The 27,574-nt window shown below is 39.8% G+C and overlaps 1 protein-coding gene across 22 annotated transcripts in view; it reads right to left on the reverse strand.

The window, feature by feature from the left end:
- The window catches only part of FHIT (fragile histidine triad diadenosine triphosphatase), a 1,501,610-nt gene that overhangs the window by 999,906 nt on the left and 474,130 nt on the right, over positions 1 to 27,574 (reverse strand). For 2 of the 22 annotated variants that reach the window (XM_059940091.1, XM_059940092.1), the window contains one exon: positions 10,940 to 11,086. The exons of the other annotated variants lie outside the window; for them this stretch is intronic. In XM_059940091.1, the coding sequence (XP_059796074.1) occupies positions 10,940 to 10,978 (39 nt within the window). In that variant the 5' untranslated portion in view covers positions 10,979 to 11,086. The remainder of the gene's footprint in view (positions 1 to 10,939; positions 11,087 to 27,574) is intronic. 22 annotated transcript variants of the gene reach the window in all.

Here is a 27,574-nt window from a genome sequence, read left to right on the forward strand (position 1 = left end):
GAGTCTTTGAAAGATTTATCAAGCAGTGGGACACAGGCTGGACTGGGAGACAAAAGGGGGGTTTGCAGAGAAGGAAGAAACTCAGAGCCTAGTGCAACTCTTTAAAGGCACTGATCTCTGGGAATGGAGTAGAAAGGATGGACGCAAGCCATCCTGTGAGAGAAGAAACAAACAGCCATTGAGAGCTGAGTTACTGTGGGTCTGAAAGAGAAAGGAACTAAAAGAGACTTAAGAGTATTAAGCCAAAATGACAGGGACACTAATGAGGAAGTCAGCCAAGAGAAGAAGTACCATAGAAGGTACTGGTTTGAGGAGAAACTTTAACATGCTGAAAAAAGACACTGCAGGGAAAATCCTCAGGAAACAGTTGGAAATGTGGGACCAGAGAACCAGAGAACGACCACCGTAAGAAATGCAACTTGGGGGCCATTTGCCTTAAGGTGCAAATGGAAGCCATAGAAAATGTGCCTATGTCTTCAAGGGCTGAGGAATAGAAAAAGGGGGTTGGAAAGTGTGCAACAAATCTTAGATAACACTCACATTTAGATGGCAGGAATATGAAGATTAACAAGTAAAAGATGTTAAAGAATAAGATCTAAATGCCCAATATGAACCAGGCACTATGCCAGAAACTTTTTACATGTTATTCGATGAGGTCTGTACTATCTTTATCTTATAAACACTCAGGCTGAGGAGTAATGTATCTTGCCCAAGGCCGTACAACTGGTTAGTGACATAGGTGGGTTCAAAACTATGTTTATCTGACTTGGGGAGCATCTCACTCATGTCACGCTGCCTCCCTGAACAGGGCCGTGGTATGGAGGCCATTGGAGGGGAAGAATTTTCAGGAGTGGACAGGATGAACTCAGGCAGGGGCAATGAGGACTGAGAAGAGGCCACTGAGTTTAGAGACCCACCTCTCAGTGAGAGCTGTGATATAAGACCTAAAATCGAACCTCAATATTATATGCTGCCTTGACAGCTGGGGAAAATCAGGATGGCCTCCAATGGCCCAACCACAAGTTCCTCTTCCCATTCTGCTCCTGGGGATTAAAGTCCCCTAGCCAAGCAGCTCTCCTTATCATGCGGACCAGGCACAGTTCCTGTTAACCCTGAATAATGGGGTTCAGTTTCCTGTCAGCCTCTGGAATGATTCAAATAAGCCAATTACATCTTCTTGCAGGAACCAAGGGTCACCCACCCCCTTGATACTGCCTCTCACAGCCTCTGGTTTTTCACTCTGTTCCCAAGTGCAACCATCTTGGGGCTTTGTGTGGTGTGCAGCACCCTCTTCCCCTAGGCTGTGAGCATATGTGACTGATAAACTGCTGTCAGTCTCCCCTGTCCAGTGTTGGAGGTTGTGTGTTTGGCCATCCCCATATCCCTAGGGTGGAAATCTCTCCCTCACCAACGGGGTAAACAGACGGTGATTAAAACAATAGAGGACTCCAAAGTGTTCCCTGTGGACATTACATGGGTAAAATACTTCACTTTAACAAGTATTAGCTTTACTACAAGTGAAGAAATCTGAGAAATGAATGAATTTTCTAGTTTTAGACAAGAGGAAACTGAGGGACAGACGGGTTAGACGGCTACCCTGAGTTACAGAGTAGTAAATTCTGTCATTTTAATGCTGTATTCTTCTCCAATATTTTCTTGACAAGCTCCTGTCCAGATGCTGCATAAGAATCACAGGTATCCAGAATTTACAGAAAGCTATTATAAGCAATAAGAGAAAGGCAAAAAGCCTAACAGAAAAACAGGAAAAAAGATATGAATGGGTAACTCACAAAAGTAGAAATAGAAATGGACAATAATGGGGAAATGTTCAACCTCATTATTAATCAAAGAAATTCAAACAAAAATCACAATGAAACATTTCTTTGTATCTTTCAGGGTGACAAAGATTAAGAAGATTTACACTATCCAGCGTTAGTGATGTTAAAAGGAATTGAAGACTCTCATATGCAGATGGGATGAGTAGAAATCAGTACCTTTTTGAAAGACAAAGGAGCAACTCCCATAAAATTTTTAATTATATTTTCATATAATTTAATTTCTAGGATTATATCTCAAAGAAACAACTTGTCAAGTCCATGAAGATGTATGTATGAGGATGTTTGTTCTATTGTTCTTTGCAATATTGAAAACCCAGAAACAATCTTAATGTCCATCAACAGGGCATTGGCTAAATAAATGTGCTTTACCTATAAAATGGATAACTATGCAGTCTTTTAAAACAATGATGTAGATGCATATTTATCAACATAGAAGGATGATATTAGGTTAAAAAAAACTAGCTTACAAAACTGCATGTGGATTATTATACATATAAAATTTTGTATATTTCTATATACATGCATAGTGGGACACTTGGAATGAAATTTACACAATTTAAATATCAAATATATACAACTATCTAATTTTCAGGTGACTCTTACTCTCTTCTTTAGTTTATCCCAAAGGCACATATCAATAATTGAGGGGGGGAAAAAAAACTTTCTCATTTTGGGGGAAAAAAATACTTTGAGCAATGAATATTTCCCTTCAAAAAGAAAATGTATACTTCAGGAAGAAATTACACAAATCCTACAGCATGTTTTGATTTTGTATTTATATTTGTTTTCCGACAGATAAATGTGAAATCCTGGAAAGAAGGGACGCAACCATGCACTGGGTTTCTCATAGGTAGTACATATATTAACTGAGGCTTTTGTGCCCCTAGCGGGAGGCTGTGGATAAAAAGTGAAAACCAGATGGAGCCTGGGTTCAGTAGGCGCTGGTCAGCCCCTCTCTGATTGAAAAGGACACCTGAGTGGTAACCAGTGCAATTCCCATTCCGAGTTCTCAGCAGCGGCTAATTTTTTGCCTTTGACCTTGCCAACTATTCACACCTACGCTTTGATAAGTCCCACTCTTGGAGCTTTCACCTCTTGACAGCAAATGATGGTGTTTCAAAATCCCATTTGTGCCTGTTCGCTGTTAGAAAGTTTTGTGTAAGGCACATGTGACCTACAAAATATATTTCTCAAAACTTAACTCTCTGAGAAATCAGTTACTGATTTATCTCCCAATTCTATCACCCAGAAGAGGGCAAAAGGTGACAAAACAGAGCCCACAGAGAGTTTAATTCAGAAAGACAGGCACTTAATTTAGTTATTCTGAAAAATAAGAAACCCTACTATGTCACTTCAGAAATTTCAAAATAGAGATCTCTGTGTATCCCATTAGGCATCTGTCATGCTCCCAATAATATTACTTGTGACAGCTCTAAGAGAAGCAATATACACTGGCCTCCTAGGTCTTTAAGAATGCACAACTTAATCCATCTGGAAATAGTTGTGTCGTTGACCCTAGGGTTCTTTATATTAGAACAAAGTCAGACACGAACTCTGAGGCGGTTCCGGAATATTATATGAGGGTGAATTACGGGCAGTCACACAACCTAGCATTGTCCTTTAAAGCGTTTTTATGAGGCAGAGCCAAAGGCTGGCAAACCTCTCCTTCACCACAGAGGAAATCTAGGCTAAAAAGAAAAATAAGAAGTTTATGAACTATTAAAAAGATAAAGCTGCAGAGTTAGGGAGTTATGGATTAAGTTCCGATCCATTAATTCTTTTATTCCCTGATTTAGAGGTGGCTGAAAACGTGCGGCCCTCTGGTGGGTGACAGAAACACTCCCATGCACAGGGGCCAGAAAGGAAAGGCTGGCACAGTAGGGGGTGGACCCACTTGTTCGGTTGATCATTTATACGGGAATCTGGAATTCAGTAATCTCACATTCCCCTGTAAGGGAAAGATCCACTCCCCAATTTCATTTGGGAGTTCTATTGCATTAAGCAATATTCTGTTTGGCCAGACATGCCATTCTTCTCCTGAAGGAAATTAATTTCTTGACTTTTCCAGCTAATATAATCCCAATTCAGCGCTTAAAGTTTTCTCAGGGCGCTACTAGATGAAATAAAGTCTAAAGCACCTCTTGTGGGACCTCACAAGGCACAGATGGAAACAATAGAGGAAAAACAAGTTGAAGAGGGGAAGGTGGGGACGGGCAGGGGGTGAGGAGATTCGGTGTTAACCTTCCCCTCAAAAGCCACATATGTGATTTGTTAAGTGTTCTATAATCTTAACTCTTGGCTGAATAGAGCTGTTTTATGATTTCCATAGGAAATATATTTTTAAGCAAGTAAGTTCTCTGAACAGGATAAATAAAAGATTACAAGAAAAAGAAACACAGTGGTTTCTGGTTGTTTAAAAGGCAACTCAAAAAGCCTTCACCTGCAAAAGGAAAAGGTCAGGATCAATAAAAGGGCCTTTTCCTTTAGAAAGAGATCTGTTTTCAATTTAACACAAATAAACCCTTCTGGTGGGCCTTCTGAAGACCAAGGAAACATCAAACTGTATAAGGGATCTGGCCTTGCCAGGAAAATAAAATTTCTCCATTTGAAATTCTCCAACAACATCAAAACAAAACAGAACAAACCTAACCCCCACCCTACCCCCTTCCTCAGCCCTCTGCCTGACAGCCAAAGGCTGATTACCCTGAAAAATAGAAACAAGTCCTCAAATATAAACATGTTACTACTCATAGGTACAATTTTATACTAAAAGTGGCTTTCTAGAGACATCATCTTAAGTGTGATGTTACAGGGGAATCCCACGTATTAGGAGAGTCTGGCTTGGAAAATACTGCAGGATACTGATGAGCATCTTTGATGACAAAACATCCACTCTTAAAGGTACCTTGGTCAAACCACCGCATCTTGTTCTTCTAATAGGCCCAGTTGCCTTTGTGAAGTATTGGCTCAGCTACTGTGAAGAGGCACTTTTACTATCTTTTTGAGAGATAGGCAATGAATGACATTTTTTCTCAGCCTCATTTCCCTTCACAAATCTGAATGCTTCCTGCAGTGGTACTGTTGTTCTGAACATCAATCCCTTCTACACACACATACACACATCACATATACCACACACATATGCACACACACCATACACACATGTGCATACCATGCACACATACACAAGCATCATATACCATACACCAACACCACACACATCCCCACACACACAATTCTAATTGATGAATTCATAAACCTGACAGTCGCCCATTGCTGCAACCTCAGTTCTGTCCAATTCCTAGCTCTTACTACTATACCTTCTCCCCTTGTCCCTTTCTCTCAAGAAAGCATATTAGAATGCAAGGGAGTCAGAATCTTAACCGTAAATCTGCTCTCAATTGTAAGAAAAAAGTAAGTCATTTTCATCCTTAAGCAATTTAAATATCATTAGAGAAACCATCACTACCCACCAGTGAAATTCAGCATCAAAGTTAGTCTCCTGCCTGGAATGACCTCCCCCCACCCTCCCCCACACACTCTTCTTCAACCATATAAATCCTACCAGTATCTCAAGGTCCATCTACTTGGTAAACAAAAATCCTTCAAACTCCCCTCGCTAGACTCTACCAGAGCTCACAAACGCAAGCTTGCAAGAGCCAGGGGGGTTAATTTGTTTGCTGCAAGCCAGTTTTCAGACATACGCATTCACTGCTGAGCAGTGGAGACACCGCAGCCAGAGAGCACGTACCCCGCCTGAAGGGCCAGAAGCCGGTCAGCCCCACCCATTGCTGCCATATGCGAACGCAGGCCCATGGCCACCAAATCTTCCAATGTTTTAAGAGAAGCCAAAAATCTGCATTTTATGTGAAATATCCCAATTGTAAATGTTGGCTCAATTAAGAAAGTTAAGAGGACAACAACGCTGTGATCTGCACTGGACCCGTGAAACCACTAATTTGCAACCTCTGGTCTCTATCAAACACATGAAGCTTAACAATGAATGACACCTGTGTAAAGAGGTGTGTTGTACGTGTGTCTTAGATCACCAGTTAGAAAGACATAGACAAATTTATGTAACATGTAACTTGAAAATAAAGCAGGGCTTTATCTAGTTGTCTTCAACTTTAGCTTAAGTTTCAAATAATGGAAGAAGGGCCTGAGATATTTATATTTAAAAACGAAGGACATTGGTCAAAAAAGTTCAGGAACACTGAGCCTGATGGTAAGGCACTGGAGGGCAGAGACTATACCCTTACCTCTTTCATTCAGCATGTATCAAGAGTGCTAACTATATAGGTTTTAATGGAACTGATCTGACTATTTAAGGAACCAGATTCCAGACAACCATTTCATGCATTAGAAATTTAATTTTGCAAGATTGCCTATATAGTACCAATATATTCCCCAACTGTCAGCAAAGGATCCTGTTCTTCAGTCAGATCTTACCTGCACCTAAATATTTTTACTTTATAATCTTAATAGTTCTAAATTCATCTAACAGAGTAAAGAAAAATGCCTGGCACAAAAAATGCATTCACAGCATATTAGTTAAACTTAAGTAAAAAGAAATAAACAAAAGATGAAACTTCCATGCCTCTTGTCTCTCTGCAGAGTAGAGTGCCCTGTGGCTTGGGCTTCTTTTATCAAAAGAATACCCATACATTTTTTGTCACATAAACTTACTTGGTTTTCCTTATGTAATGGGGTGAGTATTGTACAAGGTTTCAATGTCTTTTTTTTCCAACTCAAATTGTCCCTTAGAGGCTCAAAGTACTAACAAAGTGCTTCGCTGCATGAAAGTGCTGTATGCATTTGTCTGGCAAATATGATGCTAGCTGGGAAGTCTGATGGGTCTGTAACTGTCACAGGCACAACTGAGCTCCAGGCTGCTTCCACCAGAAAGCGAATTCAACTTCATAAAGAAAAGTGTGGACAGGAAAGCCTTCTAGCAAGATTCCCAGTAACCAGAATATGGACATGAGATCCAAAGACTAATAAAACATGGATTGGGGAGAGGTTATTGATGAAGCAGCAGCCTAAGGAGAGAAGAGGGAGGATTTGTGCCTGTTTTTATAGAAGGGAAAGTAGTGATGGGCCCAGAGAAAAGAGAAAGATTTCTGCTATCACCTGTAGTCCTAGAACAACTCTAGGAATTAGACCACAGTACCCTTGCATCTACAGATAATGGAAACAGGCTCAGAAAGGCTGGGTAACTTGTTCACAGTCTTTCCCAGCCAGTTAGTGGCCTAACTGGAGTTCAGCCAGGTCTTTTTGGCTCTAAAGCTCAAGCCTAGGGACTTCCCTCGTGGTGCAGTGGTTAAAACTCTGCGCTCCCAATGCAGAGGGCTGGGGTTCGAGCCCTGGTCAGCGAACTAGATCCCACATGCATGCCGCAGCTAAGAGTTCACATGCCACAGCTAAGGTGCCGGCGAGCTGCAACTAAAGAGCCGGCGAGCCGCAACTAAGAAGCCCACCTGCCACAACTAAGACCCGGTGCAACCAAATAAATAAATATAAAATAAAATAAAGCTCAAGCCTAGTCGCTATATAACACCAGCTTCCAACAAGTCACCAAGACAGTCAACGGCACTCAATTAGTTATGCTGTGAAACTACAGATTGGGGATAGGGTATTGTTCCTTTTTCTAGCTTAATTTTGTTACAGACATAATACACCAGCCATAAAAAACAATCTGCCAAGCTATAGAAAATCAGCCCTGCTGCTAGTAAATGTGTTTTATTCAAACATATATCAAGCGCTTAATATATTTAAGATTCCCCAGATACTAGAGAGATAGAAATTCAAATACACTCAAGATAAGCTCAAAGGTAACCTTTTTTAAAAAACTGCATAAATGGAAAGATATTTTCATTGAATGGAATGTTTGTTCACTCAATTGCCAAATATTTATTGAGAAACTACCTGGGTCAGAAATTGTCCTAGGTTCTGAGGATGACAGAGTGACAGAGAAGACAGAGAGGGCCCACGCCTGGAAGAAACTTGCTTTGCTTTAGAATCAGACTAAACAAAGCAAAGGAGACAGAGAGGAAGGAGCCATTTATGGTTTGCAATAAATGCTGTGAAGCAAATAGTAGGGTGCTCTGACAGAGAATAAATGGAGGACATCCTTTAGACAGGGAGGACAGGGAGGGCCTCCCTGAGGTGATGATGTTCAAATGATAAGTTCTGAATCAGGAGAAGAAGTCAACCATGTAATGGGTTGAGGAAAGAAAGGGTGTTCCAACCAGAGGGTTAGGAGTATACAAAGAGCCAGTGAGGACAATGAGCTTAGTTTATTCTGGGAATCAAAAGCAGATCACTGCCAGTAGGTGCAGCAAGCCAGGGTGGGCTGGGTAGTATGAGCAGAGGGGGAGAGGTGGGTGGGAGCCAGTCAGACCATCATGGGTCTCATACATCACTGGAGTGAGCCTGGATTTTATTCTAAGCTCAATGGAAAGCTGTTGAATGATTTGGTCTTAAACTAGGGACCACTGTGAACAGATGGATGGTTTTATTTTAGCTGATATGTGAAGTGTGGGTGAGAAGGGAACTAGTGTGGAAGTGGGAGACGAGGCTGTAGCTGGAAAGATAGCACTTGGATGTTCTGCTGGATGCCTGCCATTCGCCCTCCAGATCTTCCCTTCACCGCTTCCTATCCTGTTGTCTACCGCAGAGGCTGGCTTATATGGATAGCAGCCAAGGGTTCCCTTGCCTTCTGACCTCCAGTTGTGTTCAGCCAGTGGGAAGCCCCAGCCAGAGATTAGAGGAAGGGAGGAGAGAGAAGCTGGGAGATTTACTCCCTCAGCTCCCCACCAGCCCAGTCCCTGGGGTTTATCATGGGCTGGTTGTCTCCCTCAACCAAGGCTGCTGGTCCTATCAGGTGGTCTCTATCCAGTGGCCTCTCCTACAGCTCTCCCTCAGGGATCCAGTGCCCTTCCCTCCCCACGTACCTTCCCTCTCTTTTTGCCTTCAATCCTTGGGTAGAACCAGAAAAGGCTGCTACTAGCCTCAAGGCACTGCACTTAGGGCCTTGTGGTTTGAAACTGATACCTTTATTAAACTCTAGTCAAATTACCCAATTTGCATATGCCATCTGTTTCCTGCTGGGTTCCTTACTGATACAGGGAAAGACAAGTTTTGATTTAGAAAAATTCAGTTACTGTGATCCTTGACTAACATCCTGTTCTGCTGATGCTTTGTGTCTGTGATGTTAAGGGTAACAAACCCAAGAACACCAGCAAGAAATCATACACCTCTTTACTTCCTTAGGAAAACCAATAACATAAATTGACCAAAGAGATAAAATGCCAAAATCATGGATGTGAGAGTTCAGAGAACAAAATAGAATTTATGGTCACCGATACTTGACTTCAGGCCAGTTACCAAGAGCTCTTGCTTAAATATTTAGATTTATATTTCTCATTCAATTTTTCATTTATTTAATTAATGTTTATTGAGTGCATAGTACTCGGGAGACACTATTTTAGAGACTAGGGTTAAAGCAAAGACCAAATCAAAATACTTGCTCTCTCTGAGCTTACACTCTAGAGGAGAGTCAGGAAATAAACAAATCAACAATCTTTTACATGCTCATTAAAAAAAAGTTAAGGAGGACAGAGTGGGAGATTTATATATGAGAGAGAATATTTCCTTTCTTAAAAGGTGATATTTGAGCAGAGAACTAAAGGAAGAGGTGAAACAAGCAGTGATGATACCCAGGGGAAGCATGACCCAGGAGAGGAAGTACCAGAGGCTGAGGCAGGAATTGAACAACAGTGAAAGGCCAGTGTGGCTGAAGCAGAGGAGGTGAGGACAGCTGGTAGCCTCTCCAGTCAGGGAGACAGGCAGGACAAGGCCACTAGCTTCATCTAGAATTTTTGGCTTCTATTTTAGTAAAAGAAACCATTAGGATTTTGAGCAGAGTAGTAACAGGAAATGGTTTAGTTTTAAAAGGATCATTCTAGCTGCTGTGTTGCAAATAAGGTGGCAAGGTTAGAAAGAAGGAACACACTACAACTAAAGTCTAGGACAGAGATGCTGTTGACTTGAACCAGGGTGGAAGCATTTATGTTTGATAAGCCTTTCAGATATCCAAGTGGGGCTGTGTAGGCATTGGATATACAAACAATCAAAGTCTGGAGTTGAGAGAAGGGGTCTGAGTTTGGCTGGAGATAGGGATTTGTACAGTACACGCCATGAGCCTGAATGAGACCATCTAGGGAGTGAAGAAAGGGAGAAGTGACCAGTTCTAAGGATGGAACGTGAGGCATTATAGGTGGACAGGTCAAAGGAGGAGGAGGAGCCTGTAAAAGAAGCTGAAAAGGAGTGGCCAGTAAGGTAGAAGGAAAAACCAGGAGAGGTGGTATCCCCAAAGCCAGCTGAAAAAAAGTATTTTGAAAAAAAAGAAGTGATCAAATGGTCATGTGTTGTTGATGGATCAAGTGAGAACAGAACTGGGAGTAGAGCAATGGATTTGGCAAAGAAGGGGCTTGCAGTGACTCAGACAATGTTTTGAGAAGTAGTGGAGTTGAAAGTCTGATGAGAGAACATGTGTAGACAATTCTTCTGATATTCTTTGATGTCAATGGGGAGCAGAGAAATGTGTGATAGCCAGAAGGGGTTAAGCAGGTTTTCTTTTTTTTTCTTTCTTATTAAATTTGAAGATATTACACCATTTTTTAACACTGCAGGGAATTATCTAATAGAGAGAAGAACTGGGATGATACAAGAGAGAGCAGATAATTGCAGGAACAAGAGGGGATGGGGTCCAGGGCACGACAAAGGCCATGGGTGGGAAAAGAACAATTCATCCTCTGTAACAGAACACGTGTCAGTTGCAGATAGGCAGGTGGCAGCTGGGGAGGTTTCTTCCTGTCTGAGCTTTTCTCAGTAAAACAGCAAGTAAGGTCGTCCACATAATATGAGAAGCAAGGAGGAGCCACTGGAGGTCTCAGGAGAGAAGAGAGTGTGAAATAGTCATCCAGGGCATGTGGGTGGAGTAGGGACAAGCAGTAGGATGGTGCTGGCCAGTGTGTTGGTCTCTAAACTGCCTTTGATATGAATCTATAAATTCTGTTAATATTAATGAAAAACATTACCATTAATCTAAGGTAGAAGAAAAAAAATAAGATACTCATGTGAAGAAAATACAGAAGATACAGTCATCTGAAGCTACAAGAAGAGAATTCCACATGTTGCATTTGGTGGTGTTCTCCTGAAGTTACCATGGGAGGTTCTCATTCGACCTGGGTAAAGAGAATGGGTAGTCCAGTCACTGTGACTGAAAGTGAGATGAACTAAAGGGATTCCCACTTTCCCCAACAGATGAGCAATTCAACATTCAAATATATGGAAATGATCTTTATTTTAGGTTCTTTCTCATTTAGCCTTTCAGGTTATGAGAATTTGAAAAATAAATCTGAAACTCTACTTTTAAAAACTTGCTTGTAAATTATTATCTCTGGTATGTAAAAGCCCAGCTCTTAGATAGAACAAAAAACAAACAAAAAGAAGACTAATGACCCCTGACATTAGAATTTAAAATGTCCTGCATGCAAATCCAGTTTCCCTCCACTCTTTTGTAATGCAATAACCAGCGAGAATTAGAATTGCAAAAATGCCAAAAGAGCTACATGAAAATTATACAGCAAAGTAGTTTCACAGTGATATTGAGAAAGGAATATGAAATGAATACAAGATAATATTGAGAGACAGAATCTGGAGTTATGTATATGTAAGTGAGTGCGTGTATGTACACACGTGTGTATGAAAAAGCAAGATAAAAAATATTTATTTCTTTGCTTTGTTCTCTCTGACCAAAGTTTAAAATAAAAACACTACTTGGGTCATAATGTGGCACATGGTTCCTATTTTAGTTCTAAATGATTTTTCATTAAATGGTTTTTGAAATATTTACTTATAAATAAATATAAAGGAGACCTTTGGAATACCTGATTTAAAACAATAACAAAATCAAGGCAATTACCAACATAAAACTTTCCAATACTCTCCGATACTGTTTTCTTCCAATTATTATTTCCTATCTTCCTAGGTGCCACAGAAGACCAATATACAGATGTTTTTCTCTGGGCTTCAGTAAAACACTTGAACTGTGACAATGAAAGTGAGGTAAACTGTTTCGTGCCCTATAGCAGAAACATATTACATAATGCAAACAAGTTTTGAAAAATCATTTGGAATATGATACATCAGCTGCACAGACATTTACATGTCTCCCCCCTGCCTTAATTCCTCATCTTTTTTTTCCTTTTTGTGTCCCTCCCACCCACATAATGAAAGAAAGAGTAGTTCATCTGCTTGGGCCATGAGGAGATAAAAAAGAAAGCCAACATCTAACAAATTTCTCCTTATTTTTCTTCTGGCTTCCATTAATCTAAGGTAATTTTGTTTAGATCCTGGGCTCAAATATCCAAAGACAACTCCGTGATTCATTCAAAGGGCAGTGCAACCAAGGGTAGACACTTCCAGGTATGTACAGTGAGCAATTTGGTGTAGCACAAAGAGTAATGATGTGGCATCAAAACACCCTGCGTCGGTGACACCACCACACTCCTATAGAGTATCTATTTTCCCTTTTTCTGCTATTAGTAGAACACTGATTTTTTTTTTTCTTTTGGAGTGACATACATAAAAATACTTATCTCCCAGAATTCCTTGCATCTAGGAATCATCAAAAATATATTAATTGAGCAATAAGCTCAATAAGAGGTGGCAAGGTGGGGCCTCCAGGAAAGTCTGCTGGAAAGGGAAGACTCAGATGACATAAACAGTTTGTTAGCTTTTGCCTTTTGCCTATTGCCCTTCCCTTTCCACTTGCCTCTGATGGCCAAAGACAGAGCAGCCAGTTTGTAACCATGAGGCCAAACGTCCCATGGCAAGACACAGCCAGGCAGAAAGACAGTAGGAGCTGATGACTCTGAATTTGCTGAAGTATCCTGGAAAAAGTAAACCCCTCTTTAATCAAGCTACTTGTGATAGTTAAATTTATCTGTCAATATGGCTTGGTCATGGTTCCCAGATATTTGGTCAAACATGTCTGGATGTTGCTGTGAAGGTATTTTTTAGATGAGATTAACCTTTAAATCAGTAGACTTTGAATAAAGCACATTCCCCTCTGTAATGTGGATGGGCCTCCAACCAGTTGAATATGTTAAGAAAAAACTGATCTCCCCAGAGGAAGAGGAAATTCTGCCAGCAGATGGCCTTCATACACGAGCTCCAACATCAAATCTTCCCTGGGTCTCCAGCTTGCCAGCCTCCCCTGCAGATTTTGGACTTGCCAGCCTCTACAACCATGTGAGCCAATTCCTTAAAATAAATCAATCTCTCCTCTCCTCTCTCTATCTTTCTACACACACACACACACACACACACACACACACACACACACTAAATATATACGAGATATATAAATGAAAGAGAGAGAGAGAGAGATCTCGTTTATTGGTTCTCTTTCTCTGGAGAATCCAGACCACTACACCAGTATAACTGGGTGTCTGTTCATTGCAGCTAAATGCAATCCTCTCTGGCACATTTGAGATCTACCACTTCATGAGCTGTGTAACTGTGTACATTCCTTTGTGACCCTCAGCCTCCAGATCTGTAGAATGAGAATATGAGTGATACTGACTCCACAGACTGGTTATAAGAGCTGCATGAGACAGCATCTGTAAAACTGCCCGTGTAAGTTGTAAAGCCCAACGGAAATGTTAGGAAGCATCATCATGACAGGCTCACTGTGCCAATTCATGACCATAATTATTCTTCATTCATGGCTGCATTACTTTACAATAATAATTACCTTTAAATCTGACCATTAAAAAGTCATTATATTATATGTCAATTATATCTTAACAAAGCTGGGAAGAAAAGCCATTATAGATCACTTGGAATTTCAGAAAAGCACAAGGAAGAAAACATTCAACCATACCCCCCCAAACACACAGAGCTACTGTTACCTACTAATAACTATCATTTATTGAGTTCTTATTATGTACCAGGAAGTGTGTGAAGCACTTTAATGCATTATCCCTACCCTATGGAGGTAGGTACTATTTTGGTGTCCATTTTGTAAATGACAAAACTAAGGATTAGCTTGATTAAAAAAAAAAAAATTGGCCCAGGATATACAGCTAGTAAGTGGCAAAACCAGGATTCAAACTCAGGTCTGAATGATGCCAAAGCCCATGCACTTAACCACCATGTTACACAGCAGATGATGGGCTATGTTCTTTGATAATGTATTTGCTAATACAGAATTGGAATGTGATCAGGTAACCCTTACGTAAGTAAAAACAGTATCAGCACATTGCCCAGCACATAAACAAATAAAGATTCTTGTATTACAGGGCTGCTAGCTCTCTTACCCAGGATTGCATTTTAATTTGAAATGAAGTGGAAGACCGTTCCATATTAGCTACTCCTTCCAACAATGCCTTTTACTTCAGATAAACATATCCTTCTGTCAGGTACCCTGAAGTTTATCTGTAGAAGTCTGGGTTTATCCCTTTCAAACTTCCCAAACATCCACGATCTCAGTTTATTTGCCCTATAGCGCTCTGAATCAAGAAAGGCAAGTATTATTAACTCTACTTTCCAGGTGAAAGAACTGACTCCTGGAGGGGTAAAGTAAGTTGCGCAAGATCACACAGCAAATTAGTGGTACAAGCAGGATTGAAAAGCCTATCTCCTGACATCCAGCCCAGTGCACTTTCCATTCTGCCGTGCTCCCTCCACCTGTCACTCCAACCATCCCTGAGGGACTTAGAGTCGATGGGGCATGCTATCAATTCCTCAGGGCAAAACTGTCCTCTCTGGGTAAGAAAATGTGTGTGTGCGCTCGTGCACACACACACACACACACACACACACACACTAGATACACTGTAATTGCATCTGCCAAAATGGTTCTGCAACAGTCCAGTCAAAGATGTGTAAAACTCCCAGGCTGCCTTTCAGAAAGAGAGCCAGAGGGCCAATTTCATCATGAAACAGGATTTCCTCAGTTGTGAGTAGATGGGTGGTTGGGTCAGTGGACAGACTGCATTAACAATGGCACAGTGGACTGCAGGGTAAAAGCTCTTCTAACTTTCATTGCTATTAAGTTGTGCCAATGCAAACCCAGACTGGGAAAGAGGCATGCCCAAGAAAGAACATGAAGAAAAGTTTCACCTTAACCCTTTTGTGAGTTTCTATTTCTAAATTGCAGGGTATTAAACACAGTTCTTTGGAAATAACAAATGATTATTTTGACTCATTCTATATGATATTTATAAAAAGTAAACAGCAAGGGAGTATTGATTACAAAGAAAATCCTAGCATGAGACTAAGGTCATACTCAGTCATACTTGAAACCGAAGAAAGTACAAATGGAAGTAAAGTACCACATTGTCAAGTCAGCATCAAAGCCAGGATTCTCAGATGGAAACATCTGCCTTTCATAAGCTAGGTAAGCAGTCAGATATTTGCCTCAACAGCACTGGCCTCAGCAAAGCAGAAGTTAACTACCCTTCTCTCAGCGGGTCAGATGAGTGGACATCGTAAGGCAAAAAGAGGAACTGCAAGATTTAAACCTCAAAGATAAAAGACTGGCACTGGGGATGGAAGTTCCTAGGAAATTGAAACAAAAAGGTTCTAAACATGCTGTCAAAACCAGCGCCAGCAACCTCTCATTAAGTGAGGAGCAGCTCTAAAAGCTGTACCGCCTAGAATGGTGTTACCTTGAAAATCATCAGAAAACCTCAAGCGTCTTTTTTTCTGCTACATTAGCAAAAGAAAGTTTAGAAAGTTTAGACGCCAGGAGAGTGGTCACCTTCTCAAAAAGGAATTTGCTGCAGACTCACGGATATTCCAAATGTGGACCAAGTTTCTTTTCAAACAAGAATTAGTATCTGTGCTTAAAACAGTAAGATTTCATCTAATAATTTGAAGCCCACTAGTTTTGCCTAGGGAATGAGGATAGTGGAAAAGTTGAGGGAAAAGCCAGAAAAAAAGAAAGAAAGAAAAATAGAGAATCAAATATGCTTTCACTAAAAGTTCTGGGATCCATGTGATCCAGTCATAGTACCATGTTACAAAGAGAGAAACACAATCCAGGATCCAGAAAGTTCTTCACGTTTTCACATAGACACATAACAAAATGTAAAAGGGAGGAGCCCATTTTTTATAAAGCATTTAAAGCACATAAAACACTTTAAAATTATTCTCTTGAATTGCTGCCTTTCCCAAGTTTCTTCACATGTTTGGCAGGGGCTCACAGCAGAGCTCTTTCCTGGCCCTTACCCAAATACTCTCACCTAAGCTGGGCAGCCTGTCCTGCTCTCTCTCTTCACCTCTCAACTCTTTATTATGTAGTTCAATACAACCTCTCAATTTCTTTAGTTTTCTTCCACTTTCTGTAGTTTTGAGAGGACCTGGAAGTTTACCAAGGGAGCACAAATTCTTCCTGTGTAGAAGTGAGGGAAACGGTGAAGATCATGAATATCCATACACTATTAACTTTACCCTGTAACATATTATTACATTTTGTCCCTTGGAATTCCATTGTCTCAAACAAACTCAAAAGCTAGCACTTAACAGAGGAGCCGTTTCAAATGGTAGACCAGGAATTCAAGACTCCAAGAGATGCAAGAGATTCAAGTCTGACTCCAGAGGTATGGTCTTCCTACAACATAAAGACAGCAACAGGAACTAGGGTTGAAAAGAGATCTTTTTCCCTACATCATTTTGATCAAGTCAATAAATGTCACTATATGCCAGGCACTGAGCTAGGTAGTAGGAATACAGAGATGAATAATTCACAGTCCTTGTCCTCAAAGAGGTCACACAGTCGAATGCAGTATTTCTCAAACTGTATTCCTTAGAACATGTGGCCCTTGTAAAAGGGTTCCATGGCCCAAATACTTCAGGAAATGTGCAATACTCAATGTCCTTTTGGATATTTTTCATACCCATCCTAATCCTAAATTTAAAAAACTTTGTTTCTTTACTCCAGCATTTCCCAAACTTAATTCATCACTGAGCCACCTGCTTTTGCAAAACACACATCTTGAGATGAGCTTGTAAATGTTAGCAAAGATTTTACCTTACGCTTAAACAGATAAATAATTGTCATTTTTTAACATAAAATAATGCTTATGGGAGCATTTCCATATAAAGTAAATTGTATTTTAACCAAAAATGCAAGTGAATCTAAACGTTGTCTAAACTGAGAGTGTCTCTGTCTGCTCACTGCAATGAGAAAGTGAGAAATGAAAAAAAAAACAGGCTGTGTGCTGGAATCTATTTTGCTGGTGCAGGTAGTGGGAGAGGTAGGTGTCTTGCTTTCAAGAATATTAGGAAAAATTGTGGTAAAATCAAATCCTTGGTATCTACCGGGGTTACAGTCAGGAAAACTTTCTGGCATCCAGTGAATGGATGGTGACAGTTCCTCATCAGTCAGTTCCATAGCATGGTTCTATAGCCAGCTGCAGTGTCAATGGACATTTTCTTCCCAGGCCAGTTCTGCAGTATAGTTTTGGGCATTCTTCCCAGAAGCTTACCTTCAAGCCTGATTCTCTGGGATTCGCAATGATTCTTTGAAATGTCTCATACACTTTAATAAAATCATTTTCTATTTAAACTAGCCAGAGCAGATTCTTGTGTTTGCAACTAATACCCCTGACCATATTTCCCTTCTCCTACTTCCAGCAGCCAGGCAAATAATTGTTATAGCCATTCACAACCTAACATCTCCCTTTCAGGAAACTATACTCTAGCAATATTTTTCTGTGGACTCTCCACTGCTCTCCTTTACCTCCAAGCCTTAAGTAGTGAATGAGACTGACTCCTAGTTCTGGAATCCCACCTGCATTCCTTTTCCAATTCAATCTTCTTTCCTGGCCTAAGGCTAGCCTATTTATTGTATGAAATATACTTTGGCAACATCTTTGGCGAAGTCAAAGCCTAGCTCTTCATTTATCTTTTGAGTTGTAAGTACATCCCTGGACACACCGGTGCTTTGAACCCAATATTTACGTCTCTATCCCATTCTTCAAAAATCATTTCATCTGCTTTTTAGGGTTATACTTTGCATAGCTCTTCCAAAGTGTTAAGAAATCTGTCAGAGTAATTTCAAAATAGGAGCTGAGTGGTCTGGGTGTTAAAGCACCTGAGAATGCCAGGAATTGTCCCATTTCCCAGTCTGGTGAGTGACTGAGTAACTCAGGCAAAGTGTAGGGGCCTCCATGGCACCTCCCACTAAGAGGAGGGTCTCAGAGCCTTCTCAGGCTTCCAGTTTAGGAGCACAGGGTCACACTAGGCCACTGAACAAGGTTGTTTAAAAAGTGCTAAAGGAAAGTATTTAAATAGTCATGAGAGGGGAAAAGCACATTTCTTGATGCAGTAATTAAAAAAAGATTTAGATCCAGAGTGTGAATTCCCATAGAATCCTACTTAGCCCCCTTATCTATGTCAAAGCAAACTTAGTTTCACATCGCCGGTGCTTCTCATTTATCTTAATGCTAAGGATTTATTTCTTATGCAAAACTGTTCATTTTTACCAGCCTGGAACTTTAAAAAAAATCACATTCTCTTCTTCAAGAATTTTCATTAAGCAAAGGTGTCATCAAGCCTAAAATCTGCAGACACAATTTTGGCACTTTTCTGTAGGAAAATCAGAGGAGTGCCCAATCCAGGCATCAGCGGATTAGTGCAGGCACTCATGACAGATTCTTAACAGTGTTGGAAAGAGAAAAAAAACAGAGGTGGAACAGAATGATTTACAAAGATTTCTGTTCTAACCCAAAGTTGAACCAATAAGTTTGTCTAGACTGTCCCATGACTCTATCTGTGGCCCAAAAGCTGCATTCTTCAGGGAGAAAAAGTTACAGCTGAAACTCAGAATGATTTTGTCCCCATGATATGTACACAGGACATGGGTTAGTAATTTATTACCCAGAAGCATGCAGATTATCACTGAGATAAAAATTAAACATACAGATGACAGACTATGTGTATTGTTCACATCTCTTGTTTGTTTTTTTGGGCACCATATATTCATAAACTCACTAACTAGAGTAGGTAAATCACTAATCAGAACAAAATTATCAGGTTACCTATGGAGTGTCATAGGAAAGTAATGAGAGAATTTCAAGGGAAAATCAACAAACTTTAATCAAATATTTCAGGGAAAAAGATAGACATTAATAGTTATGATCTGCTCAGCAACAGATCAAAGAAATGTCAAGAGTCAAAACCCAACAATTAACCCAAGATCAAAACCCAGAATATCTATTTATTAGTGCACTCTCTAGGTCTGTGTCCAATTAAGCCTAAACATCTCCTTAGAGTTAACCCCCCTGATCATATGGGTGTCTAATACCTGTCAATGCAATTTCCTTGATCACTAATGAAACACTCTTTGCTTATTCCATTAGTCTTTATAAAAACACTATATTAAATCGTTCTCCCTAGCGTTTCCCCCAGCTACCATTTGTGTGCCATAGCATTTATGTTTTTCCTGAGTCTTAGCCTTTAGATGTCAGTGGCCATTTGGTACTTCTTTTTTCTCATAAATTAAACCATTCTAGCATCTTGCAAATGACCAGGCAACTGCTTTAAGACTTCTGCTGTAACTTTAGCTTCCTACTGAGCTCTCTAATTAAGCTACAATATCATTACTCCTCTAGTTTACAAGATAATCATCTAATTCCCTTTTGTTAAACTATTTGGCCTTTGGCCTTATGGTTTATTCACTTGGGAACTAGATTACAGCTTCCCAGATGGGTTACAGTGGAATTACTGTGACTTGTTACAAGTTTAATTAATGCCAAACAATGCCAGCCCAACTTCTGGCTTAATACCATCTCCTTTCATATAGTTGCACCCTCATTTTGCCTTCAATAACCTTCTTGATTAGTGTTTTTCCAAGTGTTTCTACACTCAGTCCTCCCGTTGAAGTAAAATATTCCTATAAGAATGTGGCTGCTCAATTTTAAGACTTTAAAATTTTCAGTCTGGGTTTGCAGTTACATGTTTGGTGGATGAGCTTAAGGAAGGTATGAAACTGGTAAAATTATCTTCATGATGACATCATAATTGATAGAACAAAGTAGATTTTATAAAACTCTTTCACATACTTTATTTTATTTGATCCTTAGGAGGACATAGTGAGCTAGGCAGAGTAGAGATCACTATGCCCATTTTATTGATCACTGGTTTCCAAACTGTATCAATGTATACCAAACCCATGACATTGTTTCAACCAGAACAGCTCCTTTTATATCATTTTATTTTTTTTTAACAATCTAAATAAGACCATCATTTCAACAAACAGTACACTGGTTTTTAAATAAGGAAAAGTTTTAAAGCCTCTGTTACAGAAGAAGGAACCGAAGCTCAGCACAGAAGTGAGTTTACCAAAGTCAAATAGAGAATAATTGAAAATAAAGGGACAACACCCAGGTTTCCTGCCTCCAAGGACCGACATTTGTTTCAGATACACTTATATTTCCCAGGAGGAAGAATGCCAAAAGAATAGAGAAAGCATTTATGAGCCCATTCTCATCAGTTTAATTTTTCTTTTTAAATAGTCTTGCTGTTGATTGCCAAGCTTAGGCTTTAGACAAGCTAGAGAGTTCTCAGTGATTCATTAAGTTATTCCTTTACCAGTAAGCTTGCCCTTTTCCAACCACGATGCTACACTGGGCACCCAAAGGCACACAGAAGAACTGGAAGACTGTTTCTGCACCAGTCACAAAGCACACCAGTGTGATATCCATGAAGGAATTAAGACCCAGAGAAAATCATTGAAAATGTAGAACAAATGGCATATCAGATCGTAAGGAAAGAAAGATTAGTAAGGAGGTTAACACTAAAAGAGCAGAAAGAGTAAGAAAGGGGCAGGGGTGTACGAAACACAGGAAACAGGGCCCATCACCTGCAGTTCTTCATTACTTTTCAACTTAAAAAGGAGACAAATTTATAGCCACTTGACCTCTCTAGGGCCCAATCTCCTCATGTCAAAGTTCATATGATATTACTAGCTCTCTTGACTTTGTAAAGTCTACTGTAAAAATACCACAAGACAAAATAATTTGATGGCCTTCAGAAAAGTATAAGTTCTTCTATAAATAAAGTAACAGGAGAGGGTACTGTTTGGCTGAATGATGAAAGAGGGAAGCTAGTAAAGGTAGTAAACCACTTGTATAACTTACTCAAAAATTGTTTTATTATAAAGGCATTATCATTTTTAAAAACAGAATACTCAAGATAAAATTGCAAAAAAAAAAAAAAAAAAATTAGTCCCAAAGTTGAAGAACTTGGTCAAAGGAAAATGTTAGGACCCCATGCAGAGGGGTTCCACCACTGGTTCTCAGCCCCCAAACCCAGTGAAAGTTAAGTTCAATCATTCAAAATGTATTGATGCAGAACCTATTGTGTGTCACAGTCTATTCTAAGTTCTAAGAAGAGGTTGGTGAGCTAAACAGACTTTGTCCCTGTCCTCATGGAACAAAATTCTGCTGGTGGTGAGTAGAGGAAGGGATAGGGAGACATTAATAGCAAAGAAATAAATGTGTGAACAAGATAATTTTGGTATGTATCAGTATTAAGTCCATAAAACAGATGATGTCACAGAGAGTGACTTACAAGGGGTGGGGGAGAAAGATGGACCTTTAGCTCAGGTGATGAGGAGAGGTACCATGTGAGACTGGAATGATGAAAGGGAGCCAGGACAGGAAAATCCCAGACCAGAGCTGTCCAAGGGAAACTCAAGGACTAAGGCTGTGAGGCAGGGACCAGATGCAGAACTGACTTGCTAGAGAGAGAAGGGTATTAAGGAAACAACACCACAGTGAGAAAATTAACCCTATCTTGACAGAGAGAAGCTGGTTACAAGCTTAATGCTAATCTGAGCAATCTCTCATTAGTACCAAGTTCAGTTGCTATCTGCTTTGGCTAATAGAGTCAGGTTAGAAGGGGAAATTTGGAGCCAAACTGAAAGGGGAGAACATGGGAGAACTAGCCATACTTTTTCCTTGTGGGCCCTTCAAAAGGTTACTAGAGGGTCAAGAAGCACCAACCTGGCTTCTTTAATCAAACATTAACAAGTTAGTGAAGACTTGATATGGTCTATAATCCAAAAGGGTCAGAGGAGTAAGGCTTCAGAGGTTACAGATGTGTCCTGTCAGTGGGGGACCTTGGTGAGAGATTAGATAACTCCAGAATTGGGACCACCCTACAAGGGGCCAAGACTGGCTATCTCCATCCTCTGAAAGTTACTGCATGCTCTCAGGTAGCCTGATCTACCCAGGTACCTTCCGCCAGGTTTTTATAACTGGGGCCTCCCCCCTCATCCCTTCAGACTTGGGTTGGGGGTGAGGGTGGGGATAAAAGCCCCTGCTAGTACCAGGTCACTGCAATCTCCCTTGTGCTTCTCCTAGTAAGATGGGGATCTGAACAAAGGCCAGAGATGTAGTTGGAGTGGACTCCAAAATAGAGATCATTGAAACTGGAAATTTGGATGAAGGTTTCTAGAACACCCATCATCAACAGACAAGAGCAGCAGATGACTGAATAAACTTCAAGAAGTGCTCAAGTAAGGCAGCACAAAGAAAAGTTGAAAAATGGGACAGAGAAAAAATAATTGGAAAGGTAAGAAGCAGAAGCAGAGACAATATACTGTTCAGAAACCAAAAGGAGAATGTTAAGAAGGAGTAGGTCAGAGAGCGAGACTAAGAACAGCCCTTGGATGTGGTGACTGAGATCTTTGGTAACAGGGAGATGGTAAGCATAGGAGTTGCTGCAGTGATGGAATCTGTAGTCTGGTGGAAGTCCATGAGCCCATTTCCTACACCACAGGCAGACAGCGCACCGTTAAACCCCCGCGGAGGGAAGTGCCAACTTGATTCATTCTGCCAACATTCACTGTACTCCTGATATAAGCCAGGGACTGGTCGAGAATTTATTCACTGCTGCTGCTTTGTTCTCGGCTGCATCTGAAAGCTGACCTTCGTGTCCCGAGTTTCATCCCAGAGAAAATCACAGCAATTGAGCAATTCCCCAGGCACATGGGGACGGAATTTGACAATGACAGAAAAACAGAATTCCCATCCTTCTTCAGGCCTCTGGGGTTGTGCTGTTGCATCCTGTAGTTGCAAAAGGGTGTATGATGGGCAGTAGGTGATTTCAATTCAATTTAAAGCGACAAGTATTTACTGAGAATTTATCATGTGCTTGGTAAGGGGAAAGGTGCAGTAGGAGACAGCACTAAGTGAGAGTTTCCCTTTCCTCCAGGAGCAAACAGTTTCAGGTTAGAAACAAAACCAAGGCACAGGCAACAAACAGTGGGGGAAAAACCCACAATGCACTTTTAATTAGCGACAAAATATAGGAATACCTATGTGGATAGAGACAGAAGAAAAATTCAATGTCTTGTTTATTTTTGTTGTTGTTATTCATGTGTATGTGTTTTCTAACGTTTCTACCTTCAGCATGAATGAGTACTAAAATCAGAAAAAAACAAAAGCAATATTAAAAAAAAAAAAAAAAAGCTCCTTTTTAGAAGGAGAGCTTGATAGTTCAAAATAAGACAGCCCTGGGCTGAATCCTAGGCATGTTCTTCCCAACAACTTGACCTTGGGCAAGTTCCTTAACTAGCAGGTTCCTAAATTTTCTCATCTACAAAATCCTGTAGATGGGTGTCTTCTGGTAAGAAACCAAGAAACGACACCATAACTCTTGAGTAACTTTTCGGAATTATAAAAATCTTGAAGTTTCATAAGTTCACTTTAGTCAACATCTTAAACTAAAATCCCTCAAGTTACTACGTTACTCACAAGGATTTCAGGAAGAAATGTAGTGTTATATGCTTTGGAATGGAGATGGTTCAAACTCTAGCTGTGCTACTTACCAATTACTGACCTCAAGTAAGTTATTTCACCTTCCTAAGTCTCACCTACTTCATCTATAAGATGGGAACAGTAATAGAACTTACCTCATAGGGACATGATGAAGACATGCATATCAAATGCTGTCATGGTAACTGGCACAGAATACATGCCTAACTGATGTTTATATACAATTGTAATTATCGTCTGAAAAATCTGGTGTTGTTCCAGACAAATCTGAGAGAAGACAGGTATGAAGAGGTATACATCTTTTTCATCTTTATATCACTAGTGCCTTGCACAGGACACATCACAAGTATTGATAAATACTTGTGAATAAAGAATGAATGAACGAATCAATGAGCTGACTTTCCCATTCCATCAAGGGCAATGTCTATATATTACTAAATTGATCTTTAAAAAAATACATTTTTAAGTGTTTAAATTCTATTCAATGAGTTTAAAAATTAATTTCAACAAGTTCTCTGAGTTTATTCAGTAAGGGGTAGGAGAAGCCAGAGGCATTTTTACAGCTTAAAAATACTACCTGGTTATTCAACTTCCAGTGAGACGTTTAATCCACTGGGAAAAAATCAGAGGGTTTCTTTCATCTTTCAGAATCCTGTTAATCATCTTAAAAGGGAAAGTCAATTTAAAAAAAGAAAGCAGGGAAGAAATGAGGGAAGAGGGAAGGAAACAAGATAAAAGAGAAGAAAAAACAAAAGATGGGGAAGAGAAAGGGTCTTTCTATCCCAGAGACATATTTTACTACCCCCCGCTGGGTGATAAGCCATTCTGTCAGCATCTTCTAGCTATGAAGGGATAAAGAGGAGGGGCTTCCAAGTAATGACCCATGTAGGTGAAATCTTATCACACGTGTAAAAGGAAATGCTTTCTTATATTGAAAAATACATATTTATATAAATGGCACCAACTCTAAGAAGGAAGAGCTAAGTATCAGGAAATGTGAATTAGCAGAAAATCCCTGGTACATCTTATTATACATACTAATGTTTTCTGGCATATTTATCCATCCGTATGAGCACTGCTTAAATGTTACTTTCTCAGAGACGCACTCCTTCATGCCTCAGCCTGGGGTGGGTCCTTGTTACATGCTCTAATAGTATCTGGTACCCTTCCACTAGAGCAGTTCCCATTGTTGTAATTAGGTAGTTATTTGGGTAATTGTTTAATATCTGCATCCCCTGTGAGGATGCGAGCCAGGTCTATGAAGTCAGTGCTCCTGTCTGCTGTTCACCCGGAAATCATCCAAACTTGCACATGCCTTGCATGAAACAGGTAAACAAATATATACATGTATAGTTGGTCCTCATTATTTCTGGATTCTGTACTTGTGAGTTTGCCTACTCGCTCAGATTTATTTGTAACCCCAAAATCAATGCTCATGGCACTTGTACAGCCATTTATGGACATGTGCAGAGTGGTAAAAAATTTGTCACTGGACATATCCGTTCCCTAGAGGCCAAGCAAGATGGTACTCTGCCTTCTCATTCCAGCTCTCATACTGTATACAAGTGTCTTTTTTGTGGTCTATTTAGTGCCATGTTTTTTCACATTTTTGTGCTTTTTCTTGGTGACCTCACTGTTTAAAATGGCCCCCAAGTGTAGTGCTGAAATGCTATCTAATGTTCCCAAGTGCTGTGATGTGCCTTCTGGAGAGAATACAATGTTTGATAAGTTTCATTCAGGCACAAGTTATAGTGCTGTTGGCCGTGCAGAGTTCAGTGTTATTAAATCAACAATGTATATAATAAGGTGTCTTTAAACAGAAACAAACAGAAAACAAGGTATATACTGATCAGTTAACAAAAATGTCGCAGCGGGAGGCTCATAGGAACCTAACCCCAATTTCCACTAAGAGCAACAGTTTAGTTCACTAATTCAATGTTTGTGGCAACTTTATAAAACATAACTACTGAAAAAATTGGCAATTAACAGCATATATACTGAACATATATATGTATATTTAATAAGTTTGCTTGTGTGTGCGTAAGTATGTACATTTGGTTATTCTTAACCATTTTGGAGTCATACAACCTGTTCTAAAGTTTATAAAGACATGGATACTGGGGAATAAGGGGCAATGTGGAAGGAAGTATGTACATATATACGGCCCTATGATGCACAGCTCCAGAGTAGGGGTGAGTGGTGCTGGCATTCACATTGAAGTCTAAGGGATCACGCTCACAGCAAAGAGTTGTTCAATGTGGTGACACTTAATAAAAATACACACATACATACACACATTTGTATATGATTCTGGGCATACCTGACCTCCTACCATGTACCTCAATTAAAACTCTGACAGATAGTTAGAATAGAGAAATATATATATATATATATATATATATATATATATATATATATATATATATAAAATATATAGCATATTTTAACTTTACTTCCAATGTTTAACATCGATTAAGATTTCAGTTATTTGCATTTTACCCACTAATAACAAACACTAGACAATTCCAAATTATATGCCTCTCCAGAGAAAGAGAACTTGTTTTGAAGCACTGTCTTCAGACAATTCTCTAAGGTGAACTAAACACAGGTAGAAAACTAGAGTTGAATGAATATATATGGCACGAGGAATATTGATGTTAACCTGTTCTGTTTGCTTTCCTAAGATTCTCTGGATTATCATGTCTGTATGGCAGGCAGTAATATAAATGTAAGCTTTTCTTTGACATCCAGCCTCTTTGGAGGCAGTAACTACTAAGTACCTAACTCTGTGTTCTTTGAATAACGGACAATATTTCTTAGTAAAGCTTCTAATTAGATTTGTTGGATGAGGATGAAAATAGGAAAAAAAATCCCCATAAATGGTTCTGTGGAACTTCTGAGAGTAACTAGAACAATTACACCGTTAATAATTCAATGTTGGCTGAAAACTATACAATTGTGAGTGATTTATACAGACCAGACTCAGCATATGTTGTATCACAGGTGGATGCGGGGTCACCAAGAAACCACCTCACAGTTTTCCCAGAAGTGTAGAGTCAGAAAGGTCACTTGTGGTAAAAGATATTTTGGATGAGTCTTTTAAATCAATGTATGAATTAAAGACAATTTACATATAAATAGGCTAATACTCTGGCTTTGAAATTAAATGAATTTTTAAAAGATTTAAGTAACTGCAGTAAAGGTCAGTTAAGCATTAACTATACATAATGTGATTTTTGAAAACTGCTTGCCTTGTTGGTTTATTAATATTTTGTATTCATTGTCAGTGTCGTTCTAAAAATTGTGTGCACAATTAGCAATGCGCCAAAGTCAAAAACAGGCCCCCAAAGAAAGGAAAATGTATTTCACAAATCAGTATTTGGAAGGACAGGTCTAAAAACTGGACATGAAAATAGTCAAAATTAACCTTTGCCCACATATTAATACACATTAGACTCAAATATATCACAACATATTCTAACAATGCACAGCATTGTTCCAGTAAAATTTACCTTGACATTTAGCTTCATTGATAAATTACAGCTCTTGGGACTTTGGTGGTGCAGTAGTTACGAATCCACCAGCCAATGCAGGGGACATGGATTCAACCCCTGGTCCGGAATGATCCCACATGCCGTGGAGCAACTAAGGCCGTGCACCACAACTACTGAGCCTGCATTCTAGAGCCCGCACTCCACAACAAGAGAAGCCACTGCAATGAGAAGCCCATGCAGCACAATGAAGAGCAGCCCCCGCTCGCCACAAGTAGAGAAAGCCCGCGCGTAGCTACAAAGACCCAACACAGCCAAAAATAAAAATTAATTAATTAATTAATGTAAAAAAAAATTACAGCTCTTCTAAAGCACAAAAGTGGTA

This window comes from Balaenoptera ricei, chromosome 11 (assembly GCF_028023285.1).
Source record: "Balaenoptera ricei isolate mBalRic1 chromosome 11, mBalRic1.hap2, whole genome shotgun sequence".
NCBI lineage: Eukaryota > Metazoa > Chordata > Mammalia > Artiodactyla > Balaenopteridae > Balaenoptera > Balaenoptera ricei.